Raw genomic sequence first — 16,120 nt, 5'->3', positions numbered from 1 at the left:
AGTTTCACATTTTCGAAACCTCCATACTTACACTATGGCACATAGAAAAAGAGTGTCTTGCTGTGGCATTTCTTGGATGAATTCCTGCCACTTACAAGACTCTCCCTAGATTCAACCATATAGCAGAGCTCCAAATACCTTTCAGACGTATGCTGACAACACTGCTACAGGGCTAGATTTTGCCATGTGGCAAAATAGTTACATGGAGTTTTACGACTCATAGGCAACTGCGGCTATCATGCACCAAACACAAGGTTAGATAGTCTCTTGTGTTAAATGCCTGGATGTTGTGACAGCTATATTTTATTTATTACATTGGCTTTCTTCAGAAACATAAAAACACGAGAAAATCTACAAGTGCTTGTTCACCTAAACACAAAGCTGGATGAAATGAGATGTGTTCTTTGTAAAATACAGTACAATATTTTCTTTCTTAGTTTTTTGAGTTATAGGCATGTGATTAAAATATGATTTGCTGTGAGTTCGTTCCCACACATTTCACGCAGAGGTTTGTCTTTTTTTTGTTAACAAGAAACTCTGGGTGATGTGAGCGTGTCCTAAGCATAAACAACATAAAATTACTTCAATACAATGTTCCTGATGGTGGCATGATTGCCAAAAATTTCAGCTTGTTATTTAGTTCATCTTTCCATATAGCTTAGCACTCAGTGCTCAGTTTGTTCTGCACTAACTTCAAGCAATCTCTCTGTGGTATTTTTATTAGCTTATTTTGCATATTTCTTGCCTGGACAGCACATACATCTGCTTTCTCATTACCCCTGATCACAATGTCACTAGGGACCCAGTAGAATTTTATGGTATGTCTTTGTGTTATGACCTTTACTATATTATGTATGATGCTTGGTTGGTCGGTTGGCAGAGTTTAGCATGCCAGAGCAACTAAGGCTATAAGAGATGTTGTCGTGGAGAGCTCCAGAGATTTTGACCACCTGGGGTTCATTGACGTGCACTGACATCACACAACCCATGGGCACCTTGCTTTTCGCCTCCATCGAAAAGCGGCCGCAGCGGCCGGGATTTGAATCCCTGAGCACAGTAGTCGAGTGCCCTAACCACTGCACCTCCGCAGCGGAGCTATAGTATGATGTGTATGATGCTTCCAGCATTTTTGAAGTTAATGCAGTTCAGTTCAGTTCAGTCATTCAGTCCTGCCCGACTCTTCGTGACCCTATGAACCATATCACGCCATGCTTTTCAGTCTCTCACTATCTTCTTAACATCACATAGCTCCATCTGCAGCGCTTCGAGGATGCCATCTAACCATCACGTTCGCTGCCTACCCTTTCTCCGGAAACCTTCAACCTTTCCCAACATCAAAGCTTTCTCCAGTGACTCCTCTCTTCTCATCAGAGAGGAGTACTATGCAGCAAAGTACACAAGAAAGTTGTCGTAACCATGCTTTCTCACTGGCACCCCTGCAGGTAAGAACACAGCAGCAGGTAAAGCTTTCTTTTCAAAAGTAATGTGTGCCATGAATGATATGGTGCACTGATACAACAGCACTATAACTGTATTTAATAGAAATTTGGAAGCACAATGTGCTATCAAGAAGTCCTTGTCCCTTATATTTTTGCCGGCCACTGCTCTAGTGCTTAAGGTATGAGCATTGTCGCAGCAGGCAACGTCTCTTCCTTTTTTATTTTTAGTAAACCGCTACATTACCACCACCCTGTTGAGAAAACAACTGAAACATATTGCAATCCCACTGGTTCCAACTGGTTTCAGTTATGTTTTCGACAGATTACAGGACTTTTCTGCCTGACATGTGTCCAAAACACTGGAAAAGTCACATCTTAGCACACTTGTACTTCAAAGCAATGTTTTCTTTACTTGTTCCACTTGTGCACATGATTCGCTTTGCCTGTCCATCAATTTCAGAGCACTTTTTTTTTATCTCCAAGCTACATAGCACTTCCGCTGTAAACAATAACCAGGACTGCTGCAACAAAAGGAAAAGACCACAAACCTGCGTTCCAGGATTTCTGGGTCTGTGATGCGAGTGTTGGTCATATGAGTGTGAATACCACTGCGACCATGCCAGTGAGGACCCTAAAATAAGGCCAATACTTTAGCACTGCACCACTCAGTTTATGCAGTACTTTGTGTGTGTGCGTCTGTATGCATGTGTGTGTTTGTGTGTGTGCATGCACATGCGTGTGTGCGCGTGAGTACAATTACACTCTGCCGTGTAGGTACAAAGCAATTCGTGTACAATACACATAAGCATGGTGTGGTATGTAAAAGAATACTGAGCTACAACTTTTTAACTACAAATGCAGATAAAAAATGCAATCAGAAACACTGCAATGCACATTTACCATTTGTGGCATGACACAAAGTGTGCAACATAAATACTATCAAAGCACTGTTCTCTCATATCTGAAGAAAATGTTTCAGGCCAGACTGTTGAATGAACTCCCTTTTTTTTTTTTTTTTTTTCCACTAGAAAATGTTTCAGGCCAGACTGTTGAATGAACTCCCTTTTTTTTTTTTTTTTTTTCCACTATAGTCTGTCTTGAGTCCTAAAGTTTGCAGGGGAATGAATGCACAGCATAAAACCAGAACTGCGCTCAGTCTGATTTTTTTTCCTGCTCCCTTACCCTTTTCCTTGCTGAGAGCGCTATCCCACTCAATATGGCTTGCAACCCCAAGCAGCATGACTGCAGAGCTTCCTGGAAGCATGGTGGTGCCGACAAGCGACGTGCTTGAAAACAAAAGGAAAAGGATTTTGCTGTTCCAGCACTCAGCTTTTTCCCCTGTGCTGTCTGGCAGTGGACATAGCATTATTGCATCATCGGTGCATGCGTGACGAATTCCAGGCGCATGTTGCACTTTACTTTGTTCCGTTCATTTTGTTTGCATCTGATTTTCCCGATAAAAAACCGTCGGCCCCAGCATGAAACCCTGCCTCTGCAAAGCTAAATGCGCCAACTCCTGTGATAAATAACGAGCTCAGATTTCGTTGAGCAGATGACACAGGAGATGCACCTGGATGCTAGAACAGCAGAATCCTTTCCACTTACCTAGTCTTCAGGCCCGCCACTTGTTGGCACCACCATGCTACGAGAAAACGCTGCGGCCACACGTTCGCTGGCTGCAAGTCATATTGAGTGTGACAGCACATTCTTTTTCTCAATCACTATAAAAAACTATGCAGTCTCGCAATCTGTATCAATCAGCACTATCCAAGCGGCTGGAGCAAACAAGCTATATCATTTCTCTAGCTATTTCCTTCACACCAACTTTTCTTTTTCGATGGCATATTCTTTTTCTCAATCACTATGAAAAACTCTACAGTCTCACAATCTTTATCAATCAGCACTATCCAAGCGGCTGGAGCAAACAAGCTAGATCATTTCTTTAGCTGTTTCCTTCACCCCAACTTTTTTTTTTAAAGCAGGAAGACATCTGCAGCACTTGTTTCCCAATCTTCCTGCCTATGAAGCAACTAAACAGTAGCATATCGCACACACCACCTGTAATATCAGCCCAGTGCCAGTGATCAGCCATGTGCTCTATTTTTAATGCTGACTTTAGGGAGAAACCAGGTATTTTTCTGAATGGAGACAGCTACTCGTGCCAGCAATCACACATAGAACCAGTAACCTGTGTACTAGTACCAGAAAATGCAAAAACAGAGCAGAATTACAGCTCCGAGCAAAACCTTGTGATAGTCAGAATTGTGTTGGGCATAGCATGTTATAGTAGGCAATTTGGAAAACAAAAATGCTGTGCAACACGCTACAGTAGGCGATCAGAAAAGCATAAAATTGTAATGTTCAAACATGTACAGTCGAACCCGGATATATCGAACTTGAAGGGGATCGCGAAATAGTTCGATATATCGATAATTCGATATACAGAAATTGGCTTGAGAAGCCACTTGCGATCGTGAAAAATGAGACGGTATTTGTCGCGTAGTCAACCCACTCGCATAATGAACCCACTCCCCATTTTCGCCCCCGAGAATTTGAAGGGGGGGAAAAAAGGGCGCGTTTCTCCGTTTCGACCGTCGCATCCACAGCTCATTTATTGGCAGCGTGCCAGATGCTGCGCAGCGATAACGCCACGATGTGTTTACCTTTTAACTACACTTTTCGTAGATCCTGTGGTGGCAGGGAGCGAACTTGACAGAGTCCGCGTGATGGCTTGATTGCACAAGCCATGGTTCGATTTATCGTGCCAAGCGTGACAGCTGCAAATGCCGTTTGGAGCGAACAATGCTAAAAGCCGGTGTCATGACCGCAGCCGACCCCATGCTTTCGTTGATTCATAGATGCAAGAATAAAAGACTCTCGTAAAAAAAAAAAAAAAACACTGCCGCTTAAAGTCTGCAGCCGCCATGGCTTACGCTGTGCCACATGTTCAGCCCCGACAAGAACTCTTGGAAAAGAAAAAAAAAATTGCCGCTTCTTAACCTCTGCAGCCGCCATAGCATACGTTCAGCCCGACGACCGACTCTTGAAAAAAAAAAAAAGGATCTGCCGTTTTTTTACCATCCGCGGCCGCCGTAGCTTACGCACGTTCAGCATGACGACACGAGACACTCACCGCACGCCAGCCGCCAGCCGCCGCGCGCAGAGCGTTTACAACGCACACGGGAGAAGCGTCTGCCACGGGCTCAGCTGGCTTGTCCGCGCATGCGTAGTGCGTGCTGCTGCGAACGAGACCGGGAAAGAGAGAGGAAGGGGAGAGATAAAGCTCAGCAGAAGAGTGGGCACACCCTTGCTCTTCGCTCTATCGCGTTTTTCCCCTCTCCCAAAAACCAGGGCTGCATTGGTTCCCTCTCGTTCCGTCACACATGACTTGCAAACGTCACGTGCTAGCGCGGCAGCGATCACCGCAGATGCGCGCCTTTGGGGGAAGGGCGCGGCGCTGCCCTAGACCAGCCGTCGCCGAGCTGTGTCCTCTCATTCCCTCCGCGCATGGCTTGAAAACGTCATGCGGCAAACGGCCGAGGTGATGCGATCGTCTTTAGGGGAGGCGCACCGTCCAATGCGTGATGCGGAGCTTGATATATCGAACGGCAGGTGAAATTCAGTTCGATATACGACGCAGCTTTCCTATACTTTTACATGGGATTTTCAAGGGGATATTCCGCGAGTTCGATATAACCAAAATTCGAAATATCCGGGTTCGACTGTATAGTACGAGAACTGTAAACAGAAATTGTAGTGCTTTGTTTAGTACCTAGTTATAAAGCTAATGATCGTGCAAGCTGATTCCATCGTCTGATTTCACAACTTGTGAATAAACTTATCCACAGCACATAACTAATGACAAACATTGTGAACAATTGCCAATTATGACAAACAATGCTATGTCAAAGTCAATCAGGCTATACTTACAGCTCCAGCACCGCCTCCTATGGTTTCGTAGTAGCCAAGAGTGTCATCTCCGAAGGTTATGTTGTTCATGCACCCCTACACATAGATAATAAGATACACAACTAATAAATATATTATGCAAGACACGAGTGCCCTGTGTGACGTCAGTACATGTTAAAGATTCCACAAGAAGCCAAAATTATCTACAGTCTTCGACTACAGCATCCCTTATTATAGCCAAAGTTGCTTTGGGACGTTAAACTTCCCAAACCATAAACCATATATGTCAAAGTCAACTAAGTGGCCATGAGGCATTAGTGGAAGAACGCAGATTAATGTTGACCTACTGAGATACTTTAACATGCACAAAAATATTGGCAAAGAAGTGTTTTTGCATTCTGCTTTCACTGAAATGCCACTGTCAATAAAGTCCTCATGCTCAGGAGCAGAATACTATAGCTGTGGGCCAGTTCAGCGTGTAAAGAAGAACCATGCTATGAATGCAGTTGCATCTTATCAGGGACTCTACAACCCCACTAACTTGACTACAAATACTGTAACAACAACTTTTCACTTAATGAAATCACTGGCAGCATACCATTTGACTGAAATGCAGAATGAACTGACTGAGTAATTAAAAATGCGCACATGAAAGCTCTGTTAGATGACACAATTTAAGTACATCATGCATATTCTAGTGTGAAACAAGTCATGTGAACCTCATTCAACTAGAAGTGGAGAACAGTTCCCTAACAGTACACAATATTGAGTAATTTGATGAACACTGTTGTTATGTTCTCTATTTTCGCTCATCATCATGTCCAAAGCCAATGGCATGCAGCCTTAGTGCTCACCAGACTCTATTGCATACCTATTATAATGTGGATATATATATATATATAGCCAAACATGACTGCATGAATAGATTTTACATTTATTCAATACTAACAAAGCTGACATTGGTTACACTGCATGCCTAGACTACAACAAATTAGTGGATGCTATGTTTTGCAGACAAAAGCTTAGTTTTTACTTATGTGCTAAGATAGTTATTCTAGTCAGAAAACTAAGGTATCATACAAAAGTAAACAAGAGGTTAAACATTTGTGACTAATGCCAAAGACGTCAGACAGTTCAGCTTAAAAATTCAGAGCATAGTTTATTACAATCATGATTACCTCTTTCTCAGTGCCCAATCAAAACTACCAAAGGAGGCCAATGAGAAAGCTAGAAAAAGAATTTCAAGAACACTTTTGCCCTCTAGGTATCCGAGCTCTCAGGCAACAGAGCATATCTAATTTCAAATCGCAGAGCTTTACATTTTGGTGAAAGTGTACTGCTTCTAACAATTTCTCACTAGTACAGTAGAAGAAACAGTTGCAGCAAGACTGCCTTGAAACGGGGCCTTGTCCAGCCAGTGGCTGCTTACAGTGTAGCTTCACAACACCAGCAACTTCAAGCCTAGAGGCCCTTGGGACCAGCCCATTCAATGCCAGGAGTACCTCACACTTAAGCAAGAAAACATGCAGCCCTTGTATTTTCATGAAATCATTAGAGGCCAATGGAGCTGCAGGGCAGCTTCTGTAGTGATTGAAGTGGTGCAGTAAGAGAAAGCGTACTCAATTATAAAAATAAGAGACATTCATTGGTGGCAATTAACAAGAGCTAATTATTGTGGGGTTTTGTCAGTCCGAAATGAAGCTTAAGCTAGCAACACACAGAATGAGAAGATTACAACACTTCAGAAATGGCGCCAAATAGCAATAAAAAGTTGAAAATTTATGAACCAAAGACATTATACAAACGACTGTAGCTAACATGGGTTAACATGCAGGTCTGCAAGTCCAAAACGGGGCTCAGAACGAATAACACCGAATCAATGGCAAAAAAAAAAAAATAGTATAACTTGCCTGTGAAGCAGCACAAGTGTTGAAGGCACGAAAAATAACATCAACCACTCGTTGTGAAGTCAGCACATTGCCTCCAACAACAGCTGCATCCGCAGAAGGGTTCAGCAACGAATTGCGTGGGAGCAGTACTTTTACAGGAGCAAGGCAGCCCTGCATTCAAAGTAATTGCAGCAAGGAGATGACTCTGTTAGGAATGCCAGGCAGAAAACCCCAAACTTCATCGGTCTTAGGCATTTCAAAGCTGGTGCAAAAGAATGCACAAAAAGGAGAAGCTGCTCAGTGCAACCTAACAATGCATTATTATAACAAGAACTAAACATTTAGAGTTCCAAGAAAAACAAACCATGCTATACATAGCCCAGAAAACAATATAAACTCCAACAGTACAACACCAATACAAAAGAATACACATTATTTATGGTTACTTAACACAGCTAATCAGCTGGTACTATAATTCAGATGCTTTTGGTTATTCACAAAGTAGCAGCTTTGGAAAAAACATTGGTTTTTTAGCAATGGCAGTTTGCTTGTTCTTGTTTTTTTTTTGTGTAAGAGAAGGTTTAATCTATACGTCGAGGACGGCGTCGAGGTCGGCAAGGAAGCGCACAATGATCAAACCAGCACGATGATCTGCGCGATCACAATTCCACCGACTGCTTCCTCTTCATCAGCATCCAGCAAAAAGGGCTCATCTTCTTCTTCACAATGCCCCCCAGAGAAAAAGGAGCCATCCTGGCGACTTAAGGGGACGAAGGTAAAATTGGATCGTAGAACGGCTTAAGACGCTGAACATGTACAGTTTCGCGGCCACGGCGTCGCAAATCAGATGATGGTGTAAGCGGCTCAACAATATAGTTCACTGGTGAAGTGCGCTCGACGACACGGTAGGGCCCGTGATACTTTGAGATCAGCTTTGCGGAGAGACCGGGGCTACTGGGTGGAACCCATAGCCACATAGCCACACAAGTGAGCCGGGCTCAAAGTGTGGTGCATTCTCCTGATCAGTGTGGCGATATTTTTGGCGTCACTGAGAGTCTGTCGTAAACGTGCGGGCAATCTGGCGGCATTCTTCGGCATACTTGGCAGCTTCTGTCACTGTAGTGTATTCTGATGGATCAGGGTTGTAGGGGAGGATAGTATCAAGGGGAGCAGATGGATGCCGACCGTAAAGCAAAAAGAACGGAGAGAAACCCGTGCTAGATTGCATAGCAGTATTGTACGCATAGGTGATATAAGGAAGGACAATGTCCCAGTTCGTGTGGTTGGATATGACGTACTTCGCGAGCATGTCGCCGAGGGTGCGATTAAATCGTTCAACAAGGCCGTTCGTTTGTGGGTGGTAAGCGGTGCAAGTCCGGTGAAGGATTTTGCACTGATCGAGCAGGGCTTGAACGACTTCGGATAAGAAAGCACGGCCTCTGTCGCTGAGCAATTCACGAGGAGCTCCATGACGGAGAATAAAGTTCTTCAATAAGAAACCGGCCACATCTCGGGCTGTTGCAACTGGGAGCGCGGCAGTTTCGGCATATCACGTCAGGTGGTCGACAGCGACAATGACCCAGCGATTGCCATCGGGTGTGTACGGAAGAGGGCCATATAGGTCAATTCCAATGCGGTCGAAGCGTCTAAGCGGGCATGTGAGAGGCTGTAACTCATCAGCCGAACAGAGAGAGGCAGGTTTGCGGCCTTGGCACGTCAGGAACAATCGAACGTACCCGAGAACCGAGTTGTACATACCGCGCCAATAATAACGAAGATGGATTCGTGTGTACATCTTGAAAACTCCGGCGTGTCCGCACCGTGGATCAGCATGAAAGACTGTACATATTTGAGTCCGTAAATGGCGCGGAATCACGAGGAGCCATTTCCATCCACTTGAGCTGTAGTTGCGCCGGTAAAGGAGGTGATCCCGAATCTCATAGTGGGAAGCTTGGCGGCGAAGGGCGCATGAAGGGGTAATCACTGATTGGTTTGAAAGGTAGTCAATAAGAGAGGCAATCCATGGATCCTTCCGTTGTTCGGCAGGCATGTCACTGACGTCGATCGAAGATGCCACGGAGTCCAAGACGGAGAGGCTGGCAAGGTCGGCTGGAAGCGGAGAGCGAGATAAAGCGTCAGCGTCTTTATGTTTGCCACCAGATCGGTAAATAACGCGGATATCGTATTCTTGCAAACGCAGAGCCCACCGTGCCAAGCGGCCGGATGGGTCCTTGAGCGATGAAAGCCAGCATCGGGCATGATGGTCCGTGACTATGTCAAAAGAACGGCCGTAAAGGTAAGGGCGAAAGCTTGTGATTGCCCAGACAATGGCCAAGCACTCCTTTTCCGTTACAGAGTAGTTCGCTTCGGCTTTGGTGAGAGTACGGCTGGCATAAGCGACTACGTACTCACCGAAGCCAGAGGGGCGCTGAGCAAGCACAGCTCCGAGGCCAACACCACTCGCGTCTGCGTGCACTTCGGTTGGCGCCTGGGGGTCAAAATGGCGCAGGATAGGCGGGGCTGTGAGGAGGCGGCGCAAGGTGTTATAGGCGTCATCGCATGCTGATGAGCACAGCGAAATGTCTGAGTTATTGCCGAAGAGCTCAGTCAGCGGGGCGACAATGGAAGCAAAGTTGCGCATAAAACGCCGAAAGTATGAGCACAAACCCAAAAAACTCCTCAGTTGCTTGATGGTAGTAGGTTTCGGGAATGCAGTCACAGCGCGAAGTTTGGCGGGAACAGGGCGGATACCATCTTTGGACAAAACGTGGCCCAAAATGGTCAGCTCACGAGCAGCGAAACGACACTTCTTCAAGTTGAGCTGCAGACCGGCGTTCGCAAGACATGTCAACACCTGCTTCAGTCGAGAGAGATGGGTCGCAAAGTCCGGCGAGAACACCACGATGTCGTCAAGGTAACAGAGGCATGTCTTCCATTTTAGGCCACGCAGAATTGTATCCATCATATGCTCGAATGTAGCAGGAGCATTGCAGAGACCGAACGGCATGACGGTAAATTCAAAGAGGCCATCGGGGGTGACAAACGCGGTTTTAGGGCGATCTTCCGCAGCCATGGGTACCTGCCAGTAACCGGATCGTAAATCAAGCGAAGAAAAAAGTTCAGCACCTTGTAAGCAGTCCAATGCATCATCTATACACGGAAGAGGGTAGACGTCTTTCCTCGTGATTTTGTTTAGGCGACGGTAGTCAACGCAGAAGCGAATAGAACCATCTTTCTTCCACACTCAAAATCGTTTTTTGGGCTGCTGCTCACCAGGTGAAGCCGACTTCTTCCTCACTGTTTGGCCTCAGCCCAAAAAACGATTTTGAGAAAAGGGCATGGAATGTTGTTCGTCATGTTTATATACTACTGCAGAGAGAACCAGGGTTGTAACCCTCATTTTGAATGCAGAATGCTTCAGCTGTCTGGCCTTTTGCCTGGTGCACTTTTGATGACTCCTTTCTTTGCTTAGTATATTTTTCAGCTGCTTGTAGTAGGCTTCAGTAGAGTTAGTTGGGGTAGTTGGCATTCTTGATTTAAGCTCACAGTTTTCAGTGCAATGGCACACGGCCAAAAAAAGGAACTTCTTTTCTTTGGCCGTGTGCCCCTTGCATTGAAAACTATAAACTTGAAATTATAGTAGGCTGGTGCATAATAGCAGACGCACCCAAAGAACATGGCTGTGCTTCTATGACATCCACCCCGCTGTTCTCATCTCCTGCCTTGGTCTATGCAAGGGCATCTCATGTACTCTTACTATACTAGAGATTATCCTGACTGTCAGGTTACAGGCTTCCTGGTATCCGATCATTTGTGTCATGTGGCTGTACAGTTCTGTGCTTCGTCTGTTTTCAAATCACAAGGAAGCAAGCACATTTTCTCTCCTCGCACTTGTGGCTAATCATTCTGTTGCCAGTAAGTCAAGAGATAGAGGAAACAGCTTCAAATCTGTCCAGTTGGCTTGTGAGCATATGAAAACAGCCAGCTTATAAAAGCTACCACCCCATGCTAGTAGCTTCCACATTTGAGGCCTGAGTAATGTGTCACATATTCATTTTGTTCATTGGCTTGTTTTTGTTTTTGTTGTAACTTTCTCTTGCTTGATGATGCATAGTCCAAACAGAGAGCTCAAGTGGATTCGCAATTCACTCTTGACAAGCTGTTGCATCCTGCGGCTTTGTTGTGGTAACCGTATTTTAGCAGAGGGCGATCCACTGCTCCCAGGTGAAAGGTGTTGGCTTTGCTACCACTCTAACAGGCATGCATGGTGCCTATGCCTGGAGTAGTGAATAAAAGAAAATTTTACTGGCAGAAGCCAGTCTAAAAATATGGGGGACTGTTAAGCTCTGCCTTTAAGTTTACAACGCGACAGCGCTAATAGCTCCCATCTGCAGCTCCCCTTACGGATCCTCATTTGCATACATGAACTTTGCTACTCTCTTAATTACTAATCCCTTAAACTATTTCTATTATCTCACACATACCCATTACCACACAGTGTATGCAACCACATTATGTGAAAGGCCACCCAATCAATATACAGGGTGTTGGACCAAGGACAAGAAAAAAAATTATGGTACAGCGAAGCTTGGTGAAACCAAGGAGATACCTTTTGACATCATGTAGCCCTCTTCAGAGTATTTTTTTACATTCCACTCAATTAGGTACTTAACAAAGATAGATTCTTCAATACCTTTATTATTCAATTTCGGGCCAAGTGTACAAGTCTATGCACCTACATGTAGTTATGATGACCAGGCACTTGAAAGCTTCTATGAAGATGTAGAATCGGCAATGCGAAAAGTAAAGACGCAGTATACTGTACTAATGGGAGACTTCAATGCCAAGGTAAGGAAAAAACAGGCAGGAGACCAGGCAGTAGGTGACTATGGCATTGGTTCTAGGAATAGCAGGGGGGAGTTACTAGTTGAGTTTGCAGAGTGCAATAACTTAAGAATCATGAATACCTTCTTCAGCAAACGGAAGAACCGGAAATGGACATGGAAAAGTCCTAACGGGGAGACTAAAAACAAAATTGACTTCATAATGTGTTCAACCCCCGCCATTATCCAAGACGTAGAGGTAATCAGGAAAGTGCGATGCAGTGACCACAGGATGGTGAGGTCCCGAATTAGCCTAAATCTGAAGAAGGAACGCAACAGATTAGTAAGAAAGAAACCCATCAAAGAATTAGCGGTGAGGGGGAGGGCAGAAGAGTTCAGGATCTCGCTACAGAATACGTATTCAGCTCTAACTGAGGATGGCGACATTACCCTAGAGGCAAGGAACAATAATTTCAGAGATATCATTACTGAGGGCGCGGTAGAAGTAGGCGGTAGGATAGTTAGAGAGGATACCGGTAAACTGTCTAAGGAGACGAAAGATTTGATTAAAAAACGCCAGAGTATGAAAGCTTCCAATCCAACAGACCAGATAGAATTGGCCGAGATATCAAAGCTAATCAATAAGCGCAAGGTGGCCGATATAAGGAAGTATACACATGGAGAAAATTGAGCATGCTGTAAAGAACGGGGGAAGCCTTAAAGCGGTAAAGAAGAAATTGGGCATAGGCAAAAACCAGATGTATGCGATAAGGGACAAGGCGGGCAACGTCATCACTAATATGGAAAAGATAGTCAAAGTAGCCGAGGAGTTCTATACAGATTTCTACAGTAGCCAAAGTAGTCAGGACCGTAATTTGGCGGCAGGGAAAAACAGTCAGACGTTCCACCAGTGACGAAGGACGAGGTCAAGAAAGCACTAGAAACTATAAAAAGGGGGAAATCAGCTGGAGAGGATCAGATAACTACAGATTTGCTGAAGGACGGGGGGGATATCGTGCTAGAAAAACTGGCCACCCTGTATACACAGTGCCTGGTGTCATCGACAGTACCGGAACCATGGAAAAATGCAAACATTATCCTCATTCACAAGAAAGGGGACTCTAAGGACGTTAAAAATTACAGACCAATCAGCTTACTGTCTGTTACGTATAAGGTATTTACTAAGGTAATCACTAATAGAATCAGGACAACCTTAGACTGCAATCAAGCAAAGGATCAAGCAGGGTTTCGGAAACGGTACTCTACTATCGATCATATCCACACCATCAATCAAGTGATAGAAAAATGCTCGGAATATAACCAGCCCTTATACATAGCATTCATTGATTACGAAAAAGCATTCGACTCAGTTGAAACCTCGGCAGTGATGCAGGCATTGCGAAATCGGGGGGTAGACGAGCCGTACGTGAAAGTGCTGGAAGATATATATAGTGGCTGCACAGCAACCATAGTACTGCATAAAGAAAGTAACAAAATTCCCATAAAGAAAGGTGTTAGGCAAGGAGACACAATCTCCCCAGTACTATTCACAGCTTGTTTAGAGGAAGTATTCAGAGACTTGGAATGGGAGCACTTAGGGATAAGGGTAGATGGAGAATACCTCAGTAATCTGCGATTTGCTGATGACATTGCCTTGCTAAGCAACTCGGGGGATGAACTGCAAATAATGACTGATGACCTAGACAGGAAAAGTAGAAAGGTAGGCTTGAAAATCAATATGCAGAAGACTAAGGTAATGTTCAACAGCCTCGGGAAGGAACAGCAGTTTACATTAGGTAGCGAAATACTGGAAGTAGTAGGCGAATATGTCTACTTAGGACAGGTAGTAACCGCAGATCCGGACCACGAAAAGGAAATAACAAGAAGAATAAGATTGGGATGGAGTGCATTTGGCAAGCACTCTCAGATTATGACTAGTAGCTTACCGGTATCGCTCAAGAGGAAAGTATACAACAGTTGCATCTTGCCTGTACTCACTATGGGGCTGAAACGTGGAGGCTAACCAAGAGAGTTCTACTTAAGTTGAGGACAACCCAGATGGCTAAGGAATGAAAAATGGTAGGGGTAACATTAAGAGATAGAAAGCGTGCAGAGTGGGTCAGAGAAATAACTAAGTTACTGACATGCTAGTGGAATTCAAAAAGAAGAAATGGACATGGGCAGGACATGTAGTACGAAGAGGAGATAACCGGTGGTCGCTGAGGGTAACAAACTGGATTCCAAGGGAAGGAAAGCGTAGCAGGGGGCAGCAGAAAGTTAGGTGGGTGGATGAGATTAAGAAGTTCGCAGGGGTCAAATGGATGCAGCTAGCACAGAACCGGGTTAAGTGGAGAAATATGGGAGAGGCCTTCGCCCTGCAGTGGGTATAATCAGGCTGCTGCTGCTGATGATGATGATGGATTTCAACAAGTTAGTGGGTTAACAACCTATGCAGTTTTTTCTGCCAGCGTACCTGCAACTTGGCCGTTTTTTCCCGCATTTGAAGAAAGCCCGCGAAATATGAAAAAATGCAACGTGACTGCACTCGTGCATTATTACAGTGCAACGCCACCAACGTTTTGCACTATGGCACACACACACATGCACGCACGCACACACACACACACACAAACACACACAAAAGTGAGCCTGCCTTATATTAGGTGACCACAGTGCATTTCTTCATATTTTGTTTTGTCAGTGTGACAGCTTGAGAAAAGCTCCAACAAAGTTGCCTGCCAGTAGCTTCCTCGTCACTTATAGCTGATCGTGGCTTGGGCTTGCTCTGGCAGAATATGCTGACGGCTCACAGTGGCGCCACCCGCCCATTTCAGGACAGTAAGCGTGCATGCTTAAATGATTCAAAACGCGCTTGACAGCACTGCAATATGGTAACGCAAGACCACAGTCACATGGTATTTTTTCACATTTTGAGGGCTTTCTTTGTGTGCTGGGAAAATCGATCACGTAGAAGGTACATAGCAGAAAAAAAAAATGAATCGTTTGTATCTGCACCCCCTCCAAACCTTAACAAAGGGCCCTTGGTCCTAAAGTAAATAATAAAGGTTTTGCATAATGCATCCTAGTTATTTAACAAATTGAGGGGAATGTAAAAGATACTCTGAGGAACACTACTTGACGTCAAAAGACGTCCCGTTGGTTTCACCAAGCTTTGCTATACCGCTTTTTTTTCTTTATTTCTTGTTTCAAGTTAGTGAGACATCCTCTATATATAAACCTTGTTTTAAACAAGCTGCACGAACATGCGTGCATAGCCTAGGGGTAACGAGTCTAACTCGGGATGCAAGGTTCCCAGAAGGCTCAATTCTCATCCCAAATAAGCTGCCCGAGGTGGCAACTCTTGCTAACATGGTAACGTCATGTGGTATCGTGACATCACACAACCTGATAGCCAATCAGTGCCTAGCCATACCACCTGCCAACTACAACTTGCCATAGACATGCCTGCAATCCAACGGCGGCAATGCCGACGCTGGATTTCCTGCATAAACTGAAATAGCCATGGTGATTTGCCCTACAATTTTACAGACTACAGAATATGTTGACTTCAAAGCCCTGGAGAGACTGGCTGAGCCTTGTTATTTGGTTGTGATAAATACAATACTTCAAGCATGATGATGTTTGTTACCTTATGGCCTGTAGAAGTTTATTTACACTGAAGTTCAAATCACAAAATGCAAAAGTGCAAAAAAGCCTGAAAACTATAAAAGAGAAGCCTCCATTGAGATGTTTCCCTTTCCCCTAAGAAACCTAGAAATTCATTAAGAAAAGGCCAAGAGAAAAAGCCTTTTCTCGAGGGATTTGCATCCACGTAGATCAAACTATGTTAAATTGAAAAGCACCAACCTGATTGAGCGGCAGGTCATGTCCTACCATGCAACGGAGGCAGTATAGTATTGCTGAAAGGGTCACTGCACGGGGAGCATTCAGGTTGCCATACACTTCACGGCCAGTTCCAGAAAAGTCGAACACAGCCGACCCCTGGAATCAGGAATCAGCAGTTTCACAGTAGCTCTATGCTTCCAATGTACTTGGCTTT

General features: G+C 44.6%; 1 protein-coding gene across 1 annotated transcript in view; it reads right to left on the bottom strand.

Moving 5' to 3' along the window:
- LOC146204586 (5-oxoprolinase) overlaps positions 1 to 16,120 on the bottom strand; it is a 134,204-nt gene that overhangs the window by 18,877 nt on the left and 99,207 nt on the right. The window contains exons 26-29 of the mRNA XM_084589257.1: positions 15,928 to 16,062; positions 7,259 to 7,408; positions 5,370 to 5,444; positions 1,988 to 2,070 (exon numbers count right to left, since the gene is read on the bottom strand). Of these exons, the coding sequence (XP_084445383.1) occupies positions 1,988 to 2,070; positions 5,370 to 5,444; positions 7,259 to 7,408; positions 15,928 to 16,062 (443 nt within the window). The remainder of the gene's footprint in view (positions 1 to 1,987; positions 2,071 to 5,369; positions 5,445 to 7,258; positions 7,409 to 15,927; positions 16,063 to 16,120) is intronic.

Source organism: Amblyomma maculatum, chromosome 1, assembly GCF_055883805.1.
Source record: "Amblyomma maculatum isolate TAMU_Amacu chromosome 1, ASM5588380v1, whole genome shotgun sequence".
NCBI lineage: Eukaryota > Metazoa > Arthropoda > Arachnida > Ixodida > Ixodidae > Amblyomma > Amblyomma maculatum.
This window is presented reverse-complemented; position numbering and strand designations above follow the sequence as displayed.